Source organism: Leptonotus elevatus, chromosome 18 (genome assembly GCF_054856555.1).
Source record: "Leptonotus elevatus isolate MCC_2025b chromosome 18, RoL_Lele_1.0, whole genome shotgun sequence".
Classification (NCBI taxonomy): Eukaryota; Metazoa; Chordata; class Actinopteri; order Syngnathiformes; family Syngnathidae; genus Leptonotus; species Leptonotus elevatus.
Genome location: NC_141256.1, coordinates 13,115,137 through 13,135,612, shown reverse-complemented (window position 1 = coordinate 13,135,612; position 20,476 = coordinate 13,115,137). Strand labels below are relative to the sequence as shown.

The 20,476-nt window shown below is 42.1% G+C and overlaps 1 protein-coding gene across 3 annotated transcripts in view; it reads left to right on the top strand.

Moving 5' to 3' along the window:
* ryr3 (ryanodine receptor 3) overlaps nt 1-20,476 on the top strand; it is an 83,326-nt gene that overhangs the window by 60,016 nt on the left and 2,834 nt on the right. The window contains exons 68-102 of one of the 3 annotated variants that reach the window (XM_086060816.1): nt 725-923; nt 1,013-1,107; nt 1,180-1,325; nt 1,405-1,492; nt 1,585-1,677; nt 2,403-2,570; nt 2,713-2,772; nt 2,902-3,036; nt 4,769-4,881; nt 6,505-6,601; nt 9,309-9,421; nt 9,499-9,550; nt 9,627-9,686; nt 9,785-9,884; nt 9,963-10,042; nt 10,141-10,217; nt 10,305-10,378; nt 12,663-12,743; nt 12,820-12,908; nt 13,030-13,158; nt 13,250-13,354; nt 13,635-13,716; nt 13,801-15,101; nt 15,176-15,228; nt 15,800-15,962; nt 16,801-16,887; nt 17,024-17,215; nt 17,408-17,538; nt 18,113-18,155; nt 18,461-18,588; nt 18,891-18,951; nt 19,036-19,182; nt 19,385-19,519; nt 20,010-20,166; nt 20,251-20,315. In XM_086060816.1, coding sequence (XP_085916942.1) covers nt 725-923; nt 1,013-1,107; nt 1,180-1,325; nt 1,405-1,492; nt 1,585-1,677; nt 2,403-2,570; nt 2,713-2,772; nt 2,902-3,036; nt 4,769-4,881; nt 6,505-6,601; nt 9,309-9,421; nt 9,499-9,550; nt 9,627-9,686; nt 9,785-9,884; nt 9,963-10,042; nt 10,141-10,217; nt 10,305-10,378; nt 12,663-12,743; nt 12,820-12,908; nt 13,030-13,158; nt 13,250-13,354; nt 13,635-13,716; nt 13,801-15,101; nt 15,176-15,228; nt 15,800-15,962; nt 16,801-16,887; nt 17,024-17,215; nt 17,408-17,538; nt 18,113-18,155; nt 18,461-18,588; nt 18,891-18,951; nt 19,036-19,182; nt 19,385-19,519; nt 20,010-20,166; nt 20,251-20,315 — 4,899 coding nt within the window. Of the gene's footprint in view, nt 1-724; nt 924-1,012; nt 1,108-1,179; nt 1,326-1,404; nt 1,493-1,584; nt 1,678-2,402; nt 2,571-2,712; nt 2,773-2,901; nt 3,037-4,768; nt 4,882-5,113; nt 5,214-6,504; nt 6,884-9,308; nt 9,422-9,498; nt 9,551-9,626; nt 9,687-9,784; nt 9,885-9,962; nt 10,043-10,140; nt 10,218-10,304; nt 10,379-12,662; nt 12,744-12,819; nt 12,909-13,029; nt 13,159-13,249; nt 13,355-13,634; nt 13,717-13,800; nt 15,102-15,175; nt 15,229-15,799; nt 15,963-16,800; nt 16,888-17,023; nt 17,216-17,407; nt 17,539-18,112; nt 18,156-18,460; nt 18,589-18,890; nt 18,952-19,035; nt 19,183-19,384; nt 19,520-20,009; nt 20,167-20,250; nt 20,316-20,476 lie in introns of all 3 variants that reach the window. The other 2 variants (XM_086060814.1, XM_086060815.1) reach the window with 2 other exon arrangements.

The window sequence follows — 20,476 nt, the reverse complement described above, 5'->3', positions numbered from 1 at the left end:
ACGAACCAGACTTATCTGTAGCTACACTACGTGTATTTGTCGTAAGTTAAGAGTTTTTTTCTCGCAAATTTGCCACTTTATAAAGTCACAAATTTCCCCCAAAAATTCCGCAAATCTGCCACTATAAAGTCAAAAATTTGGCACTATGTAAAGTCGCAAATGTTCTTATTTTTCAGCAAATCTGCCACTTCATAGTCGCAAATTTCCTACTTTATAACGTTGCAAATTTTCCCTTTTTTTTTTTTTGCAAATCTGCAATTTAATAAACTCGCAATTTTCCTACTTTATAAACTCGCAAATCTGACACTTTATAAAGTAGATATATATTTATACATGGCCCAAGTCACATTTTGGGGGGGGAAATTTATTTTTACAAAAATGTATGACTAATTCTTCTTTGACTTTCGTTTGGCGGTTGACAAAGACTTTTGGTGCATCACCGCCCCCTTTTGGCCACTGGCGGTAATGCATACAATTATGGAATGGCCATTTTGAGTTCCAGTCCAAGCTCTAATTTTAATGTATACAAGTCACAGGACCATAGACCCAAAAATATGATATACATTTGAGTAATGCATTTGTTCCTATATTGTTATTCACTTTTTGGCAACTAGTCACATTAATTCAAACCTCAATCTTGGCAATATGTAAAGATACGATATCCGATTGAATTTGTAGTTCAGCTGTTGTGTATTGGACACTTTCCCGATTTTTTCTCCTGCAGGTCATTGAAGTGATCCTGCCCATGCTGTGCAACTATCTGTCCTACTGGTGGGAAAAAGGTCCGGAAAAGCCGCCTGCGAGCGGCGAGTGCTGCACCATGGTGACGTCGGAGCATCTCAGCGTCATTCTCGGGAACATTCTCAAGATCCTCAACAACAATCTGGGAATTGATGACGCCCCCTGGATGAAGAGGATCGCGGGTACGCCGAATGGATGGAAGACCTGTAAAAGAGACAAATAATAGTCTGAAGAGAAAGAGACTAAATCCAGATTATGCTTATGTGTCCAGTCTACTCTCAGCCAATCATCAGTAAAGCAGGAGCTGGTCTACTAAGAACTCACTTTTTGCCAACGCTTGAAAAACTGAAGAAGAAGACAGTGAAGGTAAAAAGATTGAGATTCAGTGCTCGGATCTTTTCATTAAGCGTGGCATTATAGAGATGAACGTCGTTCTAGGTTGTGTCTGAGGAGGAGTTATTGAAGGCCGACGGCAAAAGCGACAATCAGGAGGCCGAGCTTCTCATCTTGGACGAGTTTGCGGTGCTCTGCCGAGACCTCTACGCCTTCTACCCCATGCTCATTCGCTACGTCGACATCAACAGGTTCATTTATATTACTATTCAGATGCAACATGGCGAGCGCGGGAATATTTGCGGCTCACCTTTTTTTGTCCGCCACCAGGTCGAGGTGGCTTAAGGAGCCCGATACGGACTCCACGGAGCTCTTTAGGATGGTGGCAGATATCTTCATCCTGTGGTGCAAGTCGCATGCAAGTCATTTACATGTGACACGTTTGCTCAAGTCGGAGTATATTTTCACAAACTTCGCTTGATCAACACGTTCTGTCTTTGTTGATCTCAGAATTTTAAGCGCGAGGAGCAAAACTTTGTCGTGCAGAACGAGATCAATAATTTGGGCTTCCTCACCGGAGAAGGCAAGACGAAAATGTCCAAGGTAAATGTGATGAAGTGTTGTTGGTCCTGGCCTTACTTTTAATCTCCAGGATCCATCGTTGAACCCAGGGTGGGGTTTTTTTTTTCCGCTTCTGGTAAACTTTCAAATCCGTCCATGTTGAGTACAAGCTAGTGTTAGAGTAGACAATATTAAGTATTGTACTCTTTGCGTGTTCAATTAACTGAATGGTGAGATCCTGGTGAAGAAGTCCCTTTGCAAAGGTATTTATTAATTATCAGAAGCTTCTGAGGACAAAAAGCTGATGACACTGAAGCCGTGTTCTATCAGGTTGTCTGTCTCTCCAACGTGGTACATCAATACTTATTCAGAATAGTGGGAGACTAGAAGTCTCCTCCCATCAGCCCACAACACAGTATAAACAAGAAAATCCCTCTCTCCTCCCTTCTGCAAGTTCAGCAAGTTCCCATAGCTATAAATCAGATTGGAGAAAAACAATCACACATCAGCCCTTCTCCTTCGGAAGAGACAGATACCAGACACATACACTCCCTTATTTTCTCAGGAGTGTGAGACACATAAAAATGCTATTCATTTAGCCATACTGAGTTAACTAAATCTAAAACGGCTAAAATATAATTTAAAACTAAAAAACAATGTTAATAACTTAACACTAGCTAGCGCTAAGCTAACGTAGGACCGTTCTTCTCTCCAAACTGCCTCGATGGGCTTTTATTTGACTGATTGCCGCTTTTTGGTCACTTCAGTCCGGCGGCGACCAGGAGAGGAAGCACAAGCGCCGTCGAGGGGAATACTACTCCATCCACACCTCTTTGATCGTGGCTGCGCTGAAGAAAATGCTGCCCATCGGACTCAACATGTGCACACCGGGGGACCAGGAGCTCATCTCCTTGGCTAAGATGCGTTACAGCCTGGTGGGCCAACCACGCAATTTCTGCAGAAATCGCCCTCAGTCTCGTCCTTATGAGCTATTATTTTGAATTTTTAGCTCTTTCTAAAAAGATTGCGATTGAGTTCGAATCCCCCAAGACCTCAAGTTCTATATTCTCTTCTTAGAAAGATACTGACGATGAGGTGAAGGACCACTTGCGCCAGAACCTTCATCTGCAGGATAAGGTAAGTTGGATTGCTTAACAAGTCCCACACTTTCAAATCATGCTCATGAGCTCCGTTCATAATCCAATGGGGACATTTTTTTTTTTATTATCAAATGTTGTATCGTCCTAACCACATATGTCCTGGTAGTCGGACGACCCAGCAGTCCAGTGGCAGTTGAACCTCTACAAGGATATCACAATGAAGAGCGGGGAGCCAGTTAACCCAGAACACACGGTGGATCGGGTTCAGAGCATCTCAGCCGCGGTTTTCCATCTGGAACAGGTAAAAAAATTAAAAAATAATAATAATAAAATTTAAAAAAACAGCAACAAAATGTATTCAACCTTAGGCACATTATTTATGCCTTTACGATTTAAATAAATACAAGTGAATGTTTTTTTTTAGCAGTTTTAAACACATCGATACCATCAGCATACAAGGTTATTTTAGTTAAGTAAAACTAGTCAAACTAAAATTGAAAAAACATTTTCGTTAAAGTAAAATACAATTGAAACCAAAACTAACTGAAACTAAATTCTACAATTACAAGACTAACGAAAACTAACTATTATTATAATGAAGATGTCCTTAGTTTTCGTCTTTGGTAATTAATTCACGAGCCTTTGGGGTTCATTTTAAACGTGATTAAATATATTTATTTCGATATCAACTGGAATAAGGACGTTTGAAAAGTGTGTCAAACAGAAGTGATGTCATCTCGCAGCAGCCAATAGAAAAGCACCTTCAGACGACGTCGCTCCGAGGTGACAATTTCGCGCGTTTGTCTTTTGGCTTGCATAAGTGCCAAAATTAAAAATAAATAAATGACTAAATAAATTAAATAGATGAATAAAAGTCCAAATAAAAACTGATGCAAAAAATATAATTCAATATAAATTGAAATAAAAACAAAATAAATATTTATATATTCCTAAATAAATGAATAAAAGTAAAAAATAAATAAAAATAAAAAAACTAAATAAAAAAATAATAAATATAAAAATAAATGTCGAAATAAATACAAAAATAAATATATAAATAAAATTAAATATCAATAAATAAATAAATAAATAACTATATTTTGTTGTTGTTTTTAATTTCCATTTATATATATTTGTTGTACTTAATTTTTGAATTATATGTTATATCCGTTTTTACTTTCATTTGTAGTCATTTATTTATTTTTAGTTTTGGTCCTCCATAACCAGAGATGCCACCAACGCATCTAAAATAAGCACTTTTAAAGTAACGACTAATCTGTGCTGTAATTAAACATAGTGAAAATGCATCGTGGCAGCATTCAAATCAACATTCACGTCTGAGGGAGTGACATCATCGATTTCAGTGCACTCGCAGTCATTATAGGTTATCTGGGGACATTGCAGGGAAGTGAACTTCTGCTGATCCTGATTGGCATAATACCCTTCATGAGTTTAGATAGTTTGAGAACTCATCCGTGACCGTGATGGCGAGGCCTGTCCCGGCTTTTGGAGCTTAAACCTCCCCCATAAAAATCTGCCTTACAAACAAGGTTCGTTCTTATTCACCTTTTGGTGCCATGACCCGGATACAAACCGGGGTAAATACAAACCTTATTTGAATTTTTTTTAAAGAAGACGGAAAGATGAACATCATTAACTGGCAACCTAAAAAAATGAGCCAAAATTAAGCCAAAATCAGCCAAAATCAGCCAAAATTAAGCCAAAACGCAACACTGGGTAAGAGCTTAAGTGCGTTGCTCTTTTTATTTTACCATGGTATTTATAACCGGAGAATCTTGCACACAAATAATAATAAAATAAATAAATAAAATAAAACTAAAGGAAAAAAAATGGTAACAAATCACGTAGACAATTATGCTATTAGGCTAACAATATTGGAAGGTATTTCTATATGGGTTGGCTTCAGTACTTCAAAATTAAAACCTCAATAATTAATATACATACCAACGGCAATCAAAAGGGAACTTTGTCATATTTGCAGTCGAACGAATCTGGCTGTTTTTGCTCCACAGGTGGAGCAACCTTTAAGGAATAAAAAGTGCGTGTGGCAGAAGCTGCTGTCCAAACAACGTAAACGGGCCGTGGTGGCCTGCTTCCGCATGGCCCCTCTTTATAACCTACCGAGGTAAGCGTCTCCCTGCTAAAATGTCCCCCGTTTCAATCTTGGCGTTTAATTAATGAATTTAAATGAAGATTTGTTTCTTCTCAGGCTAACTTTAAATAACAAGCAATCCCCAAGTATTACCGACGGGAGATTGGACATTGTGTGGCCATGTAAAAACCTCATCACCTCCCTAATGACATGATCTCTCCTCTGTGTTGTTTTCTTGCATAATACTGCCTCATCCCTCTCTCAGATACAAAAATAATAATTACTTCCTGAACGGCTATCGGGAGGTTTGGCTGGAAAGGGCGTTCAAAGCCTACAGCTTTGACCGCTTGTTCTCACTGCTGACGGTAAAGTGAAACTACGGGGCCAAAACGTTTCATCTGTTCCACCCCCCCGAACCCCGCCCCCTTCATCCGCCAGACAGATATGCGTCAAGCCAAGCCAAGTCTTTCAGCACTGTTGATTCTGATTGGTCAACGAGAGTCAGAAATTGAACAATACTGTGTAAGAAGGGAGGAGGCTAATATTTGCCCATCACAGTGGTCGATGTTTTCTTATTTTTTTTCTTTTCGTTTGTTCGGTTTCAGAGCACATTTGTACACTGTGTTAATCAATCTTATAGTTTGCATTAGGGATAGACCGATTATCGATGCCGATATGGATAGCAACGTAGCAAATTTAAGATGTAAGATGTTTACAGACAGTTTTTATATTTTTATATTCAGACAATTTTTCACTGCGAAGATCTTTTGAAACCTTTTACGAACCTTGACCAAAACTCAAAATTAGCTACATTTGCATGCATTTGTCGCTCAGTGAGTTACGGCAAACTTTTCATTTATGGATTTATTTAAATTTCCAATTTATCAAAAAAAAGTGTCATCATTATTCACAAATTTGTTTAAAACACTGGGGAACATGCAACATGGCCCTGGTTGAGCTCTTATACTCGGCTGCCACCTGCTGGCCGTTTTTTGTGATAACTACCACAGGGGTGGGCACACTCGGTCCCCGAGGGCCGGAGACCTGCAGGATATATGATCAGCTCATCTGCAAGCTCTGCATAAGCCTGATAACGATCCTGTTTATTGGAATCAGCTGCGTTGCAGCAGGGAAACCTCCAAAACCTGCAGGACGCCGGCCCTTGAGGACCGAGTTTACCCACCACTGCTCTAGCATAAAAAAAAAAACATAAAATCAAATCATATAAATGTGTTTTTGGGGACCATGACAATATTTAAAATATTATGTTTTTATACGTTCTTGGGAGCAAATGAGTTAAAAAAATTAAATTTAATAAAATAATTAATTTTTACATGAATAATTTCGCAAATGAAATCGGCTTGTAATATCGGTTATCGGCTTGCTTGACTACCAATAATTGGTATCGGCATTGAAAAAAACCATATCGGTCTATCACTAGTTTGCATTTCAATTGATCAGATGTTTGACCAGTCAGAAAAGCCAGTGGGTCCCACACCACCCTGCCTGAGACGCACTATTGTGGAACCTCTCCCTCACCCCTCACATCGCTCCTCCGATTGCCTCCAAATCTTCACTACCCTAATACCACTTTACCTCCTTCCCCCACTCCCCTCCATTCCTCCCTAATGCCCCCCCCCCCTTCCCCCTTCCCAGGCATCGTGCTATCAACCTCTTCATCCCGGCCTATCAGAGAATATGGATAGAGGCAGAGGAGTACTCCTTTGAGGAAAAGCTAGTTCAGGATCTGGCAGTAAGTACTGGGCGTCCCGCGTCCCGCGTGCCCTGCGTTGGCACCCTTCTGCCGGTCCTGCCCGCCGATCGCCTCTTTAGCTCCGTGCCCGTTGCGTCTTGGGAGCGCGCCTGGGCGGGGACCCGGCCCAAAGCATCGAGGGCGCCCCGTCCTCGGTGTGCAAAAGCCTTCAAACAGAGATGGGCTCGAGGTCAAAGGCTGCATGATCGACTCAGGAGGCACGTGGCCAGCTGTGGCGCTCACAGCTGTAGAAAGCCCGGCGATAGCATTCTGACGGCAGTGGTAAGGAGGGCCGCTCTCGCGAGGCGCCATCACTCCATGTTGTTGGCTGTCAGATCTGGATCCAACCCATCAGTTGTCCTTTTGGCTGTTCTCTGTAAGTCTTGTAGTGTGAAGGTGGTGACAAAGTCGGCTCTGTGGACGTGACGTCAGTGGCATGCTCGCGTTCGCCATGCGAAGATCACATTTCACACACTTGCGATCCGATAAAAACTGGATAGTAATCAAGACTCAAGAGATGCGTCGATACATAGGTGTCATGGGGGACGTGAGTAGTTGAGCGATGGCGGACCCAAATGCAGGACGCGACTAGACTGGTCGCCATGAGGGACGTGAGTAGTTGAGCGATGGCGGACCCAAATGCAGGACGCGACTAGACTGGTCGCCATGAGGGACGTGAGTAGTTGAGCGATGGCGGACCCAAATGCAGGACGCGACTAGACTGGTCGCCATGACTGGAACGAGCGTGACGTGACAGGACCTGATTTGCCTTGACTTGACTTGCTGTGGAGTGGCCGTGACGAAGACGGCCTGGCCGTGACGAAGACGGCTTGGCCGTGACGAAGAAGACATGGCCGTGACGAAGAAGACATGGCCGTGACGAAGACGACTTGGCCGTGACGAAGACGACCTGGCCGTGACGAAGACTACCTGGCCGTGACGAAGACTACCTGGCCGTGACGAAGACGACTTGGCCGTGACGAAGACGACTTGGCCGTGACGAAGAAGACATGGCCGTGACGAAGAAGACATGGCCGTGACGAAGAAGACATGGCCGTGACGAAGACTACCTGGCCGTGACGAAGACGACTTGGCCGTGACGAAGAAGACATGGCCGTGACGAAGAAGACATGGCCGTGACGAAGAAGACATGGCCGTGACGAAGACTACCTGGCCGTGACGAAGACGACTTGGCCGTGACGAAGAAGACATGGCCGTGACGAAGACGACTTGGCCGCGACGAAGACGACTTGGCCGTGACGAAGACTTGACAAACATACACATAACGTAGACAATGCACCAACACTAATGAGACACACTTGGGGAAACACAAGTGGCTGAGGGCACTGATTGGTCTCATACAAACACACACACACACGGAAGGGAAGACATACACAGTGGTCAAACAAAACGAGACAAGGGAAGGGACCAGGAACAACAGACAAAAACACCAACCACAGACAAAAACAACAAGAACACCCGTAACAAACAAAAACCCAACCCCCACAGAACCGAAACATGACATATAGGTACGTAACGGGCCTTATTTTCGTAGACAGCGCAATGGGTCTCTCATTTGGTCGTCATGGGATGGAACACAGCCGACTATCGGCTAAACGAAGCGGCCCCCCCCCTTTAAAATGAGGGCGGTCAAAATGCACATAGCGCTTGAGATTGTGGAAGCAGAAAGGGACTCGCTGGGGTCCGAATAGATGAGATTGGCGCGTGCAAAGTGTGTTCATGCAGGTCAACTGCAATGAAGTAATAGTTGTGCCGTGTGCCTGCGGGTACTATTAAAAAATTTTTTTTTAATTCAGATGATTTTTTTTTATTACCTTTTTTATTTTTAGATGTTTTCTTCTTCTTTTTATATATATATATATATATATATATATATATATATATATAGTTTTGTCATTTTTACAACTTCAAAAAGTCTATAAATAGATTGTTGAGGAAAAAAAAAAGAAGATGGCTACAGCTGGCTGACATGGCGTAGCGTGGTCTATCAAATTGACAAACACGGTAAACTCGGCTCGCCCCAGCGTGAGAATTAAGATGTGCATGTTTGATTGCGTACACGGGTGCCGGTTTACAAAAATAGGGCCCTAAGAGTCATCTCCGTAAAGTAGTGTTTTTTTTTTAATTTGTTGACATGATTGTGGAAAGATTACTTTACTTGAGGAAGGGCGAAGGTGCAAATCTCGATTTTTTTTTTTTTTTTTTCACTTATGTCAACACCTCATTGATTAATTCATTATTCGGAGCAGCCTTGGACACACTCGACATTCGTTTGACTCGTTTGGGGCGCTTTTGAGATCGGGGTACTAAAAAATGATACACCTCTTGGTCGATACCTGAAATAGTGTCAATCTCCCAATCAGGCCGCTGATCAAATTTGGGTTTGTCCGATTGCTTTTCAATTAGTTTCAATTAGTTAGCTATTTGGGACGTTTGTCAAGTTCATTTTTTCATGTTCATGGTGGCTGTTTGCTATAACATGCATGCGTTTGTAAAAAAAAAACCTCTTTACTCATCTTGTCCTTCCCCACAATTCATCGAGACATGACAACTTGCATCTGCATGAATCATTTCAGTGTTCAATCGTCCAACATTGAACACACCGATTCATTGAAGGTGATAAAAAAATAATAAGTTGAGATGATGCCAGGGGGCTTCATTGTTTTGCACCTTTTGGACTATCCAGAAAACTCCCATGAAAATCATGGAGGAGGACGAAGAAGAGGTGGCTGAAGTCCAGCCAGACCCGCTACACCAACTCATCCTCCATTTTAGCCACAACGCTTTGACGGAAAGAAGGTGCTGTCTCGGAAAAAAAAAAAAACATTGCAAAAAGTCTCCGTTTCAATTTGCTTACCTTAAATTTCTCTTTTCAGTCACTTAGAGGAAGATCCTTTGTACATCGCGTACGCCGACATGATGGCAAAGGTCAGCCTCGTGTATATATTCCTCTATAAAGTAACCGGAATTGTGCGTCTTTGAACGGACGTCTTCGTATTCTCAGAGCTGTGCAGAGGATGAGGAGGAAGAAGAAGAGGAGGAAGAGAAAGAGAAGACGTTTGAGGTGCGCGACTTGGCCCGACTTACAAAAAAAAAAAAAAAATGCGGTTAAGTTTTATTTAGTGCGTCTGCCGACGTGTCTCGTCTAAAAATGGCCATCAGGAAAAGGAGATGGAAAAGCAGAAGATTCTATATCAGCAGGCCAGGCTTCACGCTCGCGGCGCTGCTGAGATGGTGCTGCAGATGATCGGCGCTAGCAAAGGTAAAAAAAAAAAAAAATAATAATAATAATAATAATAATCATTTTGAAATGCACTTTTCCCAACGTCTCTTTCGTCAGGGCACCTCGGCCCCATGGTGACTTGCACCCTCAAACTCGGCATTTCCATCTTAAACGGGGGCAACGTGCAAGTTCAGCAAGTGAGCGCGTCCGCACGTGTTGGCGTACATATTTTTTTGCATGAGAGGAGCATTCTTCTTACGTGAACTGCATTCATTTTGACCCCTCACACCCCCAGAAAATGCTTGATTACTTGAAAGAGAAAAGAGATGCAGGATTTTTCAAGAGCCTCTCAGGACTGATGCAATCGTGCAGGTATAAGCTGCGTTTCATTATTCATACGATGGGGGGGGGGGGGGGGCGGGAAAAAATGTATAACTTGTGAATTTCTTTTTCTGCCAGCGCCCTGGACTTGAATGCATTTGAGAGGCAAAATAAGGCAGAAGGACTCGGCATGGTGACGGAAGAAGGTTCAAGTGAGTCTTGATAGATGTCGGGTTTGAAATTCCATTTTCAAATGTAGTCAGTTCCTAATGGTTGGTGCTTAGCAGAGGGTTGGTACAAAGGATGCGTGAAAATACAGAAGGGTTTTTATTTATTTATTTTTAAGCGTTTCAGTTACTATGACATCAATGCAACCAGCCCATTTTCACTTTTAATAGTCGGTCTTATATGTTGGCCTGGGTTGTTGCATTGTTGTAGTTCTACAGTAACTGCAAATGCCTGTCTTACCATTCAACTACGGGTAAGCAGATATAGAGGACTAAAAGTGCCAAAATTAAAAATAAATAAATTACTAAATAAATTAAATAGATGAATAAAAGTCCAAATAAAAACTGATGCAAAAAATATAATTCAAAAATTTAATATAAATTGAAATAAAAACAAAATATATATTTATATATTCCTAAATAAATGAATAAAAGTAAAAATTTAATAAAAATAAAAAAACTGAATAAAAAAATAATAAATATAAAAATAAATGTCGAAATGAATACAAAAATAAATATATAAATATAATTAAATATCAATCAATAAATAAATAAATAACAATTTTGTTGTTTTTATTTTCCATTTATATATATTTGTTGTACTTAATTTTTGAATTATATGTTATATCCGTTTTTACTTTCATTTGTAGCAATTTATTTATTTTTTAATTTTGGCAGTTTTGGTCCTCCATAACCAGAGATGCCAAAATAAGCACTTTTAAAGTAACGACTAATCTGTGCTGTAATTAAACATAGTGAAAATGCATCGTGGCAGCATTCAAATCAACATTCACGTCTGAGGGAGTGACATCATCGTTTTCAGTGCACTCGCAGTCATTATAGGTTATCTGGGGACATTGCAGGGACGTGAACTTCTGCTGATCCTGATTGGCATAATACCCTTCATGAGTTTAGATAGTTTGAGAACTCATCCGTGACCGTGATGGCGAGGCCTTGTCCTTGCTTTTGGAGCGTAAAAATCAGCCTTACAAACAAGGTTCGTATTCACCTTTTGGTGCCATGACCCGGATACGAACCGGGGTAAATACAAACCTTATTTGTATTTTTTTTTTTTTAAGAAGACGGAAAGATGAACATCATTAACTGGCAACCTAAAAAAAATGAGCTTGTGGATGCAGGTGGTAAAAAATTAAATACAAATACAAATACTTTCCTCAGCATGCTACTGTAAGTGTTGTAAAGTGGATGTAATTGATTTTCAACCATCAAAAAAAATGGTCTTAAAAGACAAACAAGAATAAGACCTTGCTTTTCTCTCCGATTTACAACACAGACACTCTTGACTTGATGTTTTTACATCTATGCGAGCCTTTCATTATCCAGTCATGTATCTTAACAATTCACGGTTACTTCCTGGCGTCTCGGTTTACGACGACAATCTCTTGCATCGCGAGGCCAGATTTTCCAGATGGAGGTCGTAACCGCATGGCTGTGTTCCTTCAATGTATTCTTCATACTTTCTTTCTATTGTAATCCACTGTCCTCTCTTACATAAATGTCTTCATATATTGTTTGTCTCTCTTTCCTGTCATTACAAAAAAAAAAAAAAACACACATCGATGGCAGTCCACACCGAGCGGGGTAATTAACGAATCGAGAGCATCTTCATGTTCACATGCGTATGCTTCATAACGAACGTCCCCATAACGCTTGAGCACTACCGATTACTCACCTCATGCACGCCGAATGATTTATGCTTTGCCGCAATTGCTTAATCTTTGTGTTATTTCTGTTCCCATTTCTACCATTTACTAAACAGCTTAATTGTCCTTTAATTATAAGGATGGGTGAAACCAAAGGATCTCCCACTTTGAACCCAAGTTCACCAAGATGGCTCTATCCGCTTTTACGAAATGTAACTTAATATGTTGGCTGGAATGATCTGATCTGAATTTGAAGCGAATGTTTGTATCTTTGCGTGTTCTCGGCGCTTGTCGGAAAAGATGAATCCTTCATCGAGCCCTTATCCGGACCTGCATGTCAACGTTATCAGGCTTCCCGCTCGCTTATGGATATATGTTTAATTTCACGTCAATAGATTTGATTACTTTGGATTCGGTTTTCAACCTGCAATCTAAAGAAGCGTTAACATATTTTTGAACATGTAACCAACCTCTGCTGCTTGCTTTGTACGCATTGCTTCTCAGGAAATTGTGACGTTAAGATGATAAACAATGCAAAAGTAAAAAAAAAACAAAAAAAAAAAACATTCTATTTAACTATGTGACGTAAATATTTTCTTTAAAAGGTTCCAAGGTGTTGCTGAATGACGAGTTTACAAAAGATCTGTTCCGATTTTTGCAACTTCTATGCGAGGGCCACAACGGGGGTGAGTTGAATTGATCAAAGTCAAAGAGACTTTAAATAAATACATTTGAAAACATGACATATTGCTTCCCCATTAGAATTCCAGAACTTCCTGAGAACTCAAACCGGAAACACAACCACGGTCAACATCATTATCAGCACTGTCGACTACTTGCTCCGACTTCAGGTGGGTTAAGAGCACAAAAAATAAAAAAATAAATAAATTAAAAAAAAAAAGTAAACAAACGTGGGACTATCTTCATGGAAAATGAAGAATTGTATTCATGGGGTGTCATCTTCCTTTTTAGGAATCAATTAGTGACTTCTATTGGTACTACTCGGGCAAAGACATCATTGACGAAACTGGCAAAGTGAACTTCTCCAAAGCGTTATCTGTCGCCAAGCAGATATTCAACTCACTGACTGAATACATCCAGGTAAACAAATAAGAAGTCATATCATTGGAAATGAATATACCTTCCTTGTAACGATGCGCCGTCTATGATGCACATCTCGCATCTCTTCCAGGGCCCTTGCATTGGGAACCAGCAGAGTCTGGCTCACAGCAGATTGTGGGACGCAGTCGTGGGCTTCTTGCATGTTTTTGCCAACATGCAGATGAAACTGTCTCAGGTACGCAACAACAGCAATCTTCTTATCAATCCTCCCAAAAAAACCGTTGTCGCTGTTTGGTGAGCATCTCGCTGAATTTGAATGCCATGTTTGAGTTCCTTCGCAAAAAATGGCTGCGCACTTCAGGAGCAGCTGTGGCATCACATCTTGAAGAAGCGTTTTTTTCCACAGTGACAATCGAGGCGGCCTCCACGGCAATGAGACGATATGCCTGGCCCGCTTGCATGGGAAACCGATATCGTTTTTGTTTGAGGACACGTGCTCTCGTATGTCCCTGTAGGATGCCGGTCAAATTGAACTGCTGAAGGAGCTTATGGATTTGCAGAAGGACATGGTCGTCATGCTGTTGTCTCTGCTCGAAGGTAAACGGACTGACGCTTTTTATGGATCGAACGGATTGCTAAGGTGGGCGCAGCTCACGCGCGCGTGCGCGTTCTCTCCCCTAGGCAACGTTGTGAACGGCACAATCGGGAAGCAGATGGTCGACACGCTCGTGGAGTCGTCCAACAACGTTGAGATGATCCTGAAATTCTTCGACATGTTCCTCAAACTGAAGGACCTGACGACGTCGGAGAACTTCAAGGAGTACGACCCCGAGTGCAAGGGCGCCATCTCCAAGAAAGAGTTCCAGAAATCAATGGAGAGCCAAAAGCAGTACAGCCAATCGGAGATCGACTTCCTGCTGCGCTGCGCCGAGGCCGACGAGAACGACATGTTCAACTACAAGGAGTTCGTGGGGCGATTCCACGAGCCCGCCAAAGACATCGGCTTCAACGTGGCCGTGCTGCTGACCAACTTGTCCGAGCACATGCCGCGCGACGCGCGGCTCGCCGCCTTCCTGGACCTGGCCGAGAGCGTGCTGCGCTACTTCGAGCCCTACCTGGGCCGCATCGAAATCAACGGCGGCGCCAAGCGCATCGAGAGGGTCTATTTCGAGATCAGCGAATCCAGCCGGGAGCAGTGGGAGAAGCCGCAGGTCAAGGAGTCCAAGCGGCAGTTCATCTTCGACGTGGTCAACGAGGGCGGCGAGAGCGAGAAGATGGAGATGTTTGTCAACTTCTGCGAGGACACCATTTTCGAGATGCAACTGGCCTCGCAGATCTCCGAACCAGACGCTGCGGAACAACTGGAGGAGGAGGAAGAGCAGGAGGGATTCGCCATCCTGGAGGAGCCGGCCGGGGGAGACGACGACGACGGCGACGGCGGCGGCGGCTCGGAGTCCGCCTCGGCTTTCACGTCTGCGTGCCGGTCGGCCGGGAAGAGGCTGCGCCGCGCGCGGCAAACGGTTTCTGTTAAAAACATCCGCAAGAACCTCAGGAAGCTCAAGAAGCTGAGCGTGCGGGAGACGGTGGCGTGCTTCTTCTCCTTCTTCTGGATGCTCTTCACGGGCTTCTTCAGAGGAATCGGGAACCTTCTATTTGGTTTCCTCCACGTCATCTGGTCTTCCATGTTTGGCGGCGGCTTGGTCGAAGGAGCCAAGAACATGAAAGTGACGGACATCCTCGGAAACATGCCCGACCCCACCCAGTTCGGCGTCCACGGAGATGCCGCTGACGGGGAGAAATTACACGCCGCGGAGTCTTCGGGGGGTTGCGACGCGACCGCGGTTCCGCCGGCGGGTAGAGTTGAGGTCGACATGATGCTGGACATGCTGATGGCGCCCAAGAGGGAAGGCGGGAAGCTTGTGGAGCACGGACTCGGGGACGTCTCTGAGCTCAACGGGGAGACCTCCACCGCGGACCACAAGGTTTGTTGACACTAAACTAAATCGCTCTTTGTCGAGCGTAAAATCAGAAATCAACGAGTTTCTCTGCCGTGTAGAAAACTGCTGCCGAGGATGATGAATCCGCCGAGAGTGAACCCGAGAAAGCAGAGTGAGTATTGATTGAGTTATTAACATTGTTTTTCAGTTTTAAATTATATTTTAGCCGTTTTAGATTTAGTTAACTCAGTATGGCTGTATGAATAGACATATATTCTTATCTGTGTTACTTTCATGAGAAAGAGCAACGGGTCTGTCTATTCATTCGTTATCTAAATGGGAGGGCCGGGATTCTACTGGTCGGAAGGGAGTCAGGCTTATTATTATTGTATTTTTTTTAATCTGATTTATACCCATGGGAACGGATTCTCTTGTATTCATTCAGTTGTAACCAGGTGTGTTGTGGGCGGACTTTCTATGAACCCTCTTTGTGAATAAATAATGATGTGGGCTGGAGAGAAGTACACATTTGAACAGAGCACTGCTTGGGTGACTTCAATTGTGCGATCAGAAGCTTCTGGTAATTAATACCTTTGCAAAGGAACTTCTTCAACAGAATCTCACCATTCAGTTAATTGAACACGCAAAGAGTACAATACTTAATATTGTCTACTCTAACAGTATATTTAAGTGAGAAACGTACGGAGCGGTGGACAGATTATAACGGCAAACGACCTCCGTAGCGCAGAGAACCAGGAGAAGGAGGACCAACCTAAGAAGGAGGACGCCGAGGAGCCGGCGAGCGAGGAGAAGCCCAAAACAAAATCCAGTCGAGCCAAAGAAGCGTCTCCTGCCTTCATGTCCAAAGTCTTTTCCACGCTTGATGTCTACTTGACCAAAATGCTGGTAAGACCTCAGATGACATTTAGTCGTCCCCCCCCCCCCGCGTAGTTTACGCCGTATCATAAAGGTTTCAAACGCCCATTGAGGACAACATGGGGCTGTGTAAAAAAAAGAAGCTTTTGGTTAATAGTTTGGCGCAAGGACGGACTCGGGAACAAAATTGGGCCCGGGAAAATATTTGTCAACGGGGAGGGTGCTTATTTGCCTAATTTGAATCGTCAATCATGAGGCTTAAGACACACTTTTTCTTAATTTTGGCATTTCAACTTTTTAACCTTTTTATTTATTTTCTTAGTTCGCAGTTCCTTTTATCATATTGTCTTTTAGCTTTGCTTTTGCCTTGACCCCCCCCCCCCCCATTTTATTTTAGCTTTTCACTGTTTTTATTTTGTTGTCTTTTAAGTTTTGAGCTCCAGTGTTTCCTGGGTGCTTTTCCTCACATGGTTCCTCAGTGCCTCGCCATTTTTTGGATGGATGTTGGGGGGGTGTTTTTTCTTTTTTTTTGTATTCTGGATGTTTTAATTGTTTAGCACCTTGAGTTGCATTTTAATGTATCAAAGGTGCTATGTAAATAAAGTTTGATTGATTGATTGGGAGTGAGGGCGGACATGCACCAAATACTTTCCATCCACCTGATTCGGCGCAAGTGTTTTTTTTTTAAGGTCAAATTGGCAAAGTTCGTACTTTTAGCTTTTCCAGCCATCACTGCGTTATGCCGCTCCGTTCCAACATCAAGCCACTTTTGAGTTTTGGCACATTTCCCTGTTAATGGCGACGAGGCCATCGTTACATGCAATGTCCCAGCGGGTCTCATGTTTGTAACTCAACTGTATCGTGACAGAATTATCTGGCTCGCAACTTCTACACGCTGCGTTTCCTGGCTCTGTTTGTGTGTTTCGCCATCAACTTCATTCTCCTCTTCTACAAGGTAAACGCAACAAAACAGAAAAAAAATAATCATAATCTTACCTCATTTAACGACCTACATTAGAAGGGAAAAAAATAAATACGATATCAATGTTATTGGTAAGTTTACCAATTTTATTATTATTATTATTATTTAGGTCACAACAGAGGAAGAGGGAGATGATGAAAACCAGTGGGAGGAGGATGATGATGATGAGGACACGCTCTTTGACATGGATGAATTTGTTCTCCAAGAGAGCACCGGCTACATGTTGCCAACCCTGCGCTTCCTGGCCGTATTCCACACCGTCATCTCCCTCGTGTGCTTGGTGGGATATCACTGCTTGAAGGTGGGCATCTTCACGAAGCATCATTTCCCATCCTGGGTGTTGGTTCACTCAGTTGTTTCTTTTCTCTCTCTCTTTTTTTTTTTATTTTTTTAATTTTTTTTTTTTAACACAATATGTAGCTTTGATGGTTTTCACAATGAAAAAAAAAGTCTGGCCCTTTGTTCTTGTGACCCTATTTTGTTTCAACTTTAGGTTCCTTTGGTGGTGTTCAAGCGAGAGAAGGAGATCGCCAGGAAGCTGGAGTTTGACGGCCTTTACATCACTGAGCAACCGTCGGATGAGGACATCAAGGGCCAGTGGGATCGACTAGTCATTAATACCCCGTAAGGCAAACCAAATCATTTTAATACCGGCTTTCTAGTGACACTGTAAAAAAAACAAAAAAAAAAACTTGAAAAAACCTTGTAAAGTTTTTTCACTCAGAAATTCAGCGTAAATTTTACAAAGAGAGTTTTGAGTACATTTTACTAGTAAAAAAAAAAAAAAAAGGCTACTCATGGGTTGAGGAACATACAGCCACTCTACCACCTGAGTCATGCCACTCGTGCTGTTTTGTTAGTATATTGCTGGTGTCTGGTGGAATCCTCGTACCGGCAAGAGCATTTTTGGCATATCACGTGGTAGAGTTTGTTCCTCAATGCTTCAGTAACTTTTTAAAATAAACTGGTAAAATTTACCGAATGCTCTCCTTGTAAAATGTACTTAGAATTTCTGAGTAAAAAAACTTTACTAGTTTTTTTTCAAGTAACCATCGCTCTCCATTTTTTACAGTGTAGGTGTCCAATTAAAATTTTGAATGATGATGTAAAAATCATTTTTTTTATTGTTGTTATTATAATTAAATCTAATTACTAACTAATCAAAGAAGATGTTATTTTTCCCCTTTTTATCTTATAGGTCTTTTCCCAACAACTACTGGGACAAGTTCATCAAGCGCAAGGTGAGTGTAATCAGTAGTGTCGTTTAAAAATAAGTTTGCTCACATGTACAACATCATATTTTATAAAGATGTTTTTTTCTGGCCATTTTTAGGGGCTTTATTTTGTCAACATAAATCCATCCACATACAGATGAAATGTTGTCTAACCTAAGCTCAGTTAAGCCTAGAAAAAAAGGCAACATAATGGTACAAGAAAAATGATATTGTACTAAATCTGAATATTTTTTTTTTCAAAATAATAATAAATAATACAATTCAAGTCAAATACAGATAAAGCTCTCTCTTCTCTCTGTGTGCGCGCGTAGGTGATCAACAAGTATGGGGACTTATACGGAGCCGAGCGGATCGCCGAGCTCTTAGGCCTGGATAAGAGTGCTCTGGACTTTGATCCCACAGTGGAGACTGTAGAGAAGGAAGCGTCCTTGCTCTCCTGGTCAGAACACAGCTGCTGATTTTTATGGACGCTTTTTGCTTCTTTTTTTTTTAAGACCTCGTTAGTCCAATTTGATTTTGTTTTAAAATCATTGATGTCGCCTCTTTCAGATATTTAAGTCTTTGCATATTTACACTAAGGGACTTCATTTGTCGTTGCATATTGTTCTACGCCAAAAATAATAAAATGAGCCGATCATTTTACAGTAAATGCATATCTACGGTTTTATTTGGGTTACTTTTGGATCTTGGTGTTTTAATGCCATTTTAACAACACCATTTTTTTTGTGCTTCTGTTGACAGGCTCAGCTCCATTGACGCCAAATACCACATTTGGAAATTGGGAGTGGTTTTGACTGACAATGTAAGTATTTGATAGAACAACTGTGTTTTATTAATACGTTTGTAACGTAACGATAAAATGACATGAAGCATTTTTCTTTCCCAGTCTTTCCTGTATCTGATCTGGTACACGGTCATGTCCATTTTTGGACACTTCAACAACTTCTTCTTTGCCGCCCACCTGCTGGACATTGCCATGGGCTTCAAGACTCTCCGTACCATCCTGTCTTCAGTCACACACAATGGCAAGCAAGTACGTGTTGTCACCACCAGGGGGCGCTGCAGGAAAGAATTAAAGCTACTGGCTGGCCTAACGTTGTGCAGCTTAATTCTTGATCAGCCTGCAGTTTCAACTTTGATATTTCTCGCGTCATGTCATCATTTAAAATGTTTGCGCCTTGACTCAATAAAGTTTGCTAAACCTGGTTTTTATGACCCCCCCCGTCTTTTCTTAGTTGGTGCTGACCGTGGGCCTGCTGGCAGTGGTTGTGTATCTTTACACTGTGGTGGCCTTCAACTTTTTCCGGCGGTTCTACAATAAGAGCGAGGACGAAGACGAGCCTGATATGAAGTGTGACGACATGATGACGGTATGACGTTGGGTCAAAAATAACCCAACTTATGGGTCAAATATGGACCGATCCTCTACTTGGGTCAATTTGACCCAACTTTGAGTCAAAAAAAAAATTGGGTCATTTTGTATAAAACAAACCAGAAAATTGGGTCAAATTGACTCATAAAGTGGATCGGTCCATTTTTTAAATCCATAATTGGATTACTTCTGACCCAACTGTTTTTATAGTGTACCTTGATAAACCTGAATGATTTAAAATATTGACAGAAAATAAATAAAGAGGTAACTAAGCTTTTATGAAAAAAAAAAAAAGCCACAACAGCCTTGAGCAAGGCCAAATTTAAAAGAACATTAATTAGGTTTGTTTTTGAACGGCAGCAAAGTATGGAGTGTAATGATTATTTATGAAGAAAAAGTTGCAGCCTAACTTTTGAACTATCGATCAAGAAAAACGTTACCTTCCGATGTTCTTTCACGTCCTCTTTTCATTTGCTCCCTTGCAACAGTGCTATCTGTTCCACATGTACGTGGGCGTAAGAGCCGGGGGTGGGATCGGAGACGAGTTGGAGGACCCGGCCGGAGACCCCTACGAGCTCTACCGCATCCTTTTTGACATCACCTTCTTCTTCTTTGTCATCGTCATCTTGCTGGCCATCATTCAGGGTATCTCGGCTTTTCCTTCTCTGCCCCCCGATCGCTTCAAGTTTTCGTGACGAAGCGATTGTTGCGCCCTCCCCCCCCCTGCAGGTTTGATCATCGATGCTTTCGGCGAACTGAGAGACCAGCAGGAGCAAGTGAAGGAGGACATGGAGGTAAGAAGTGGTTAGTGTGACTGACTGCCAAATTGAGTTAAAGAGCCCAAAAAAGACGTTTTGGTTCATATGATGGATTTTTCACTGCCACTTTGCAGCTAATAAAAAAAGCGAACTGAAATATTAATTAAAAAAAGCAAAGCTGTTCTCCAAGGTTGCAA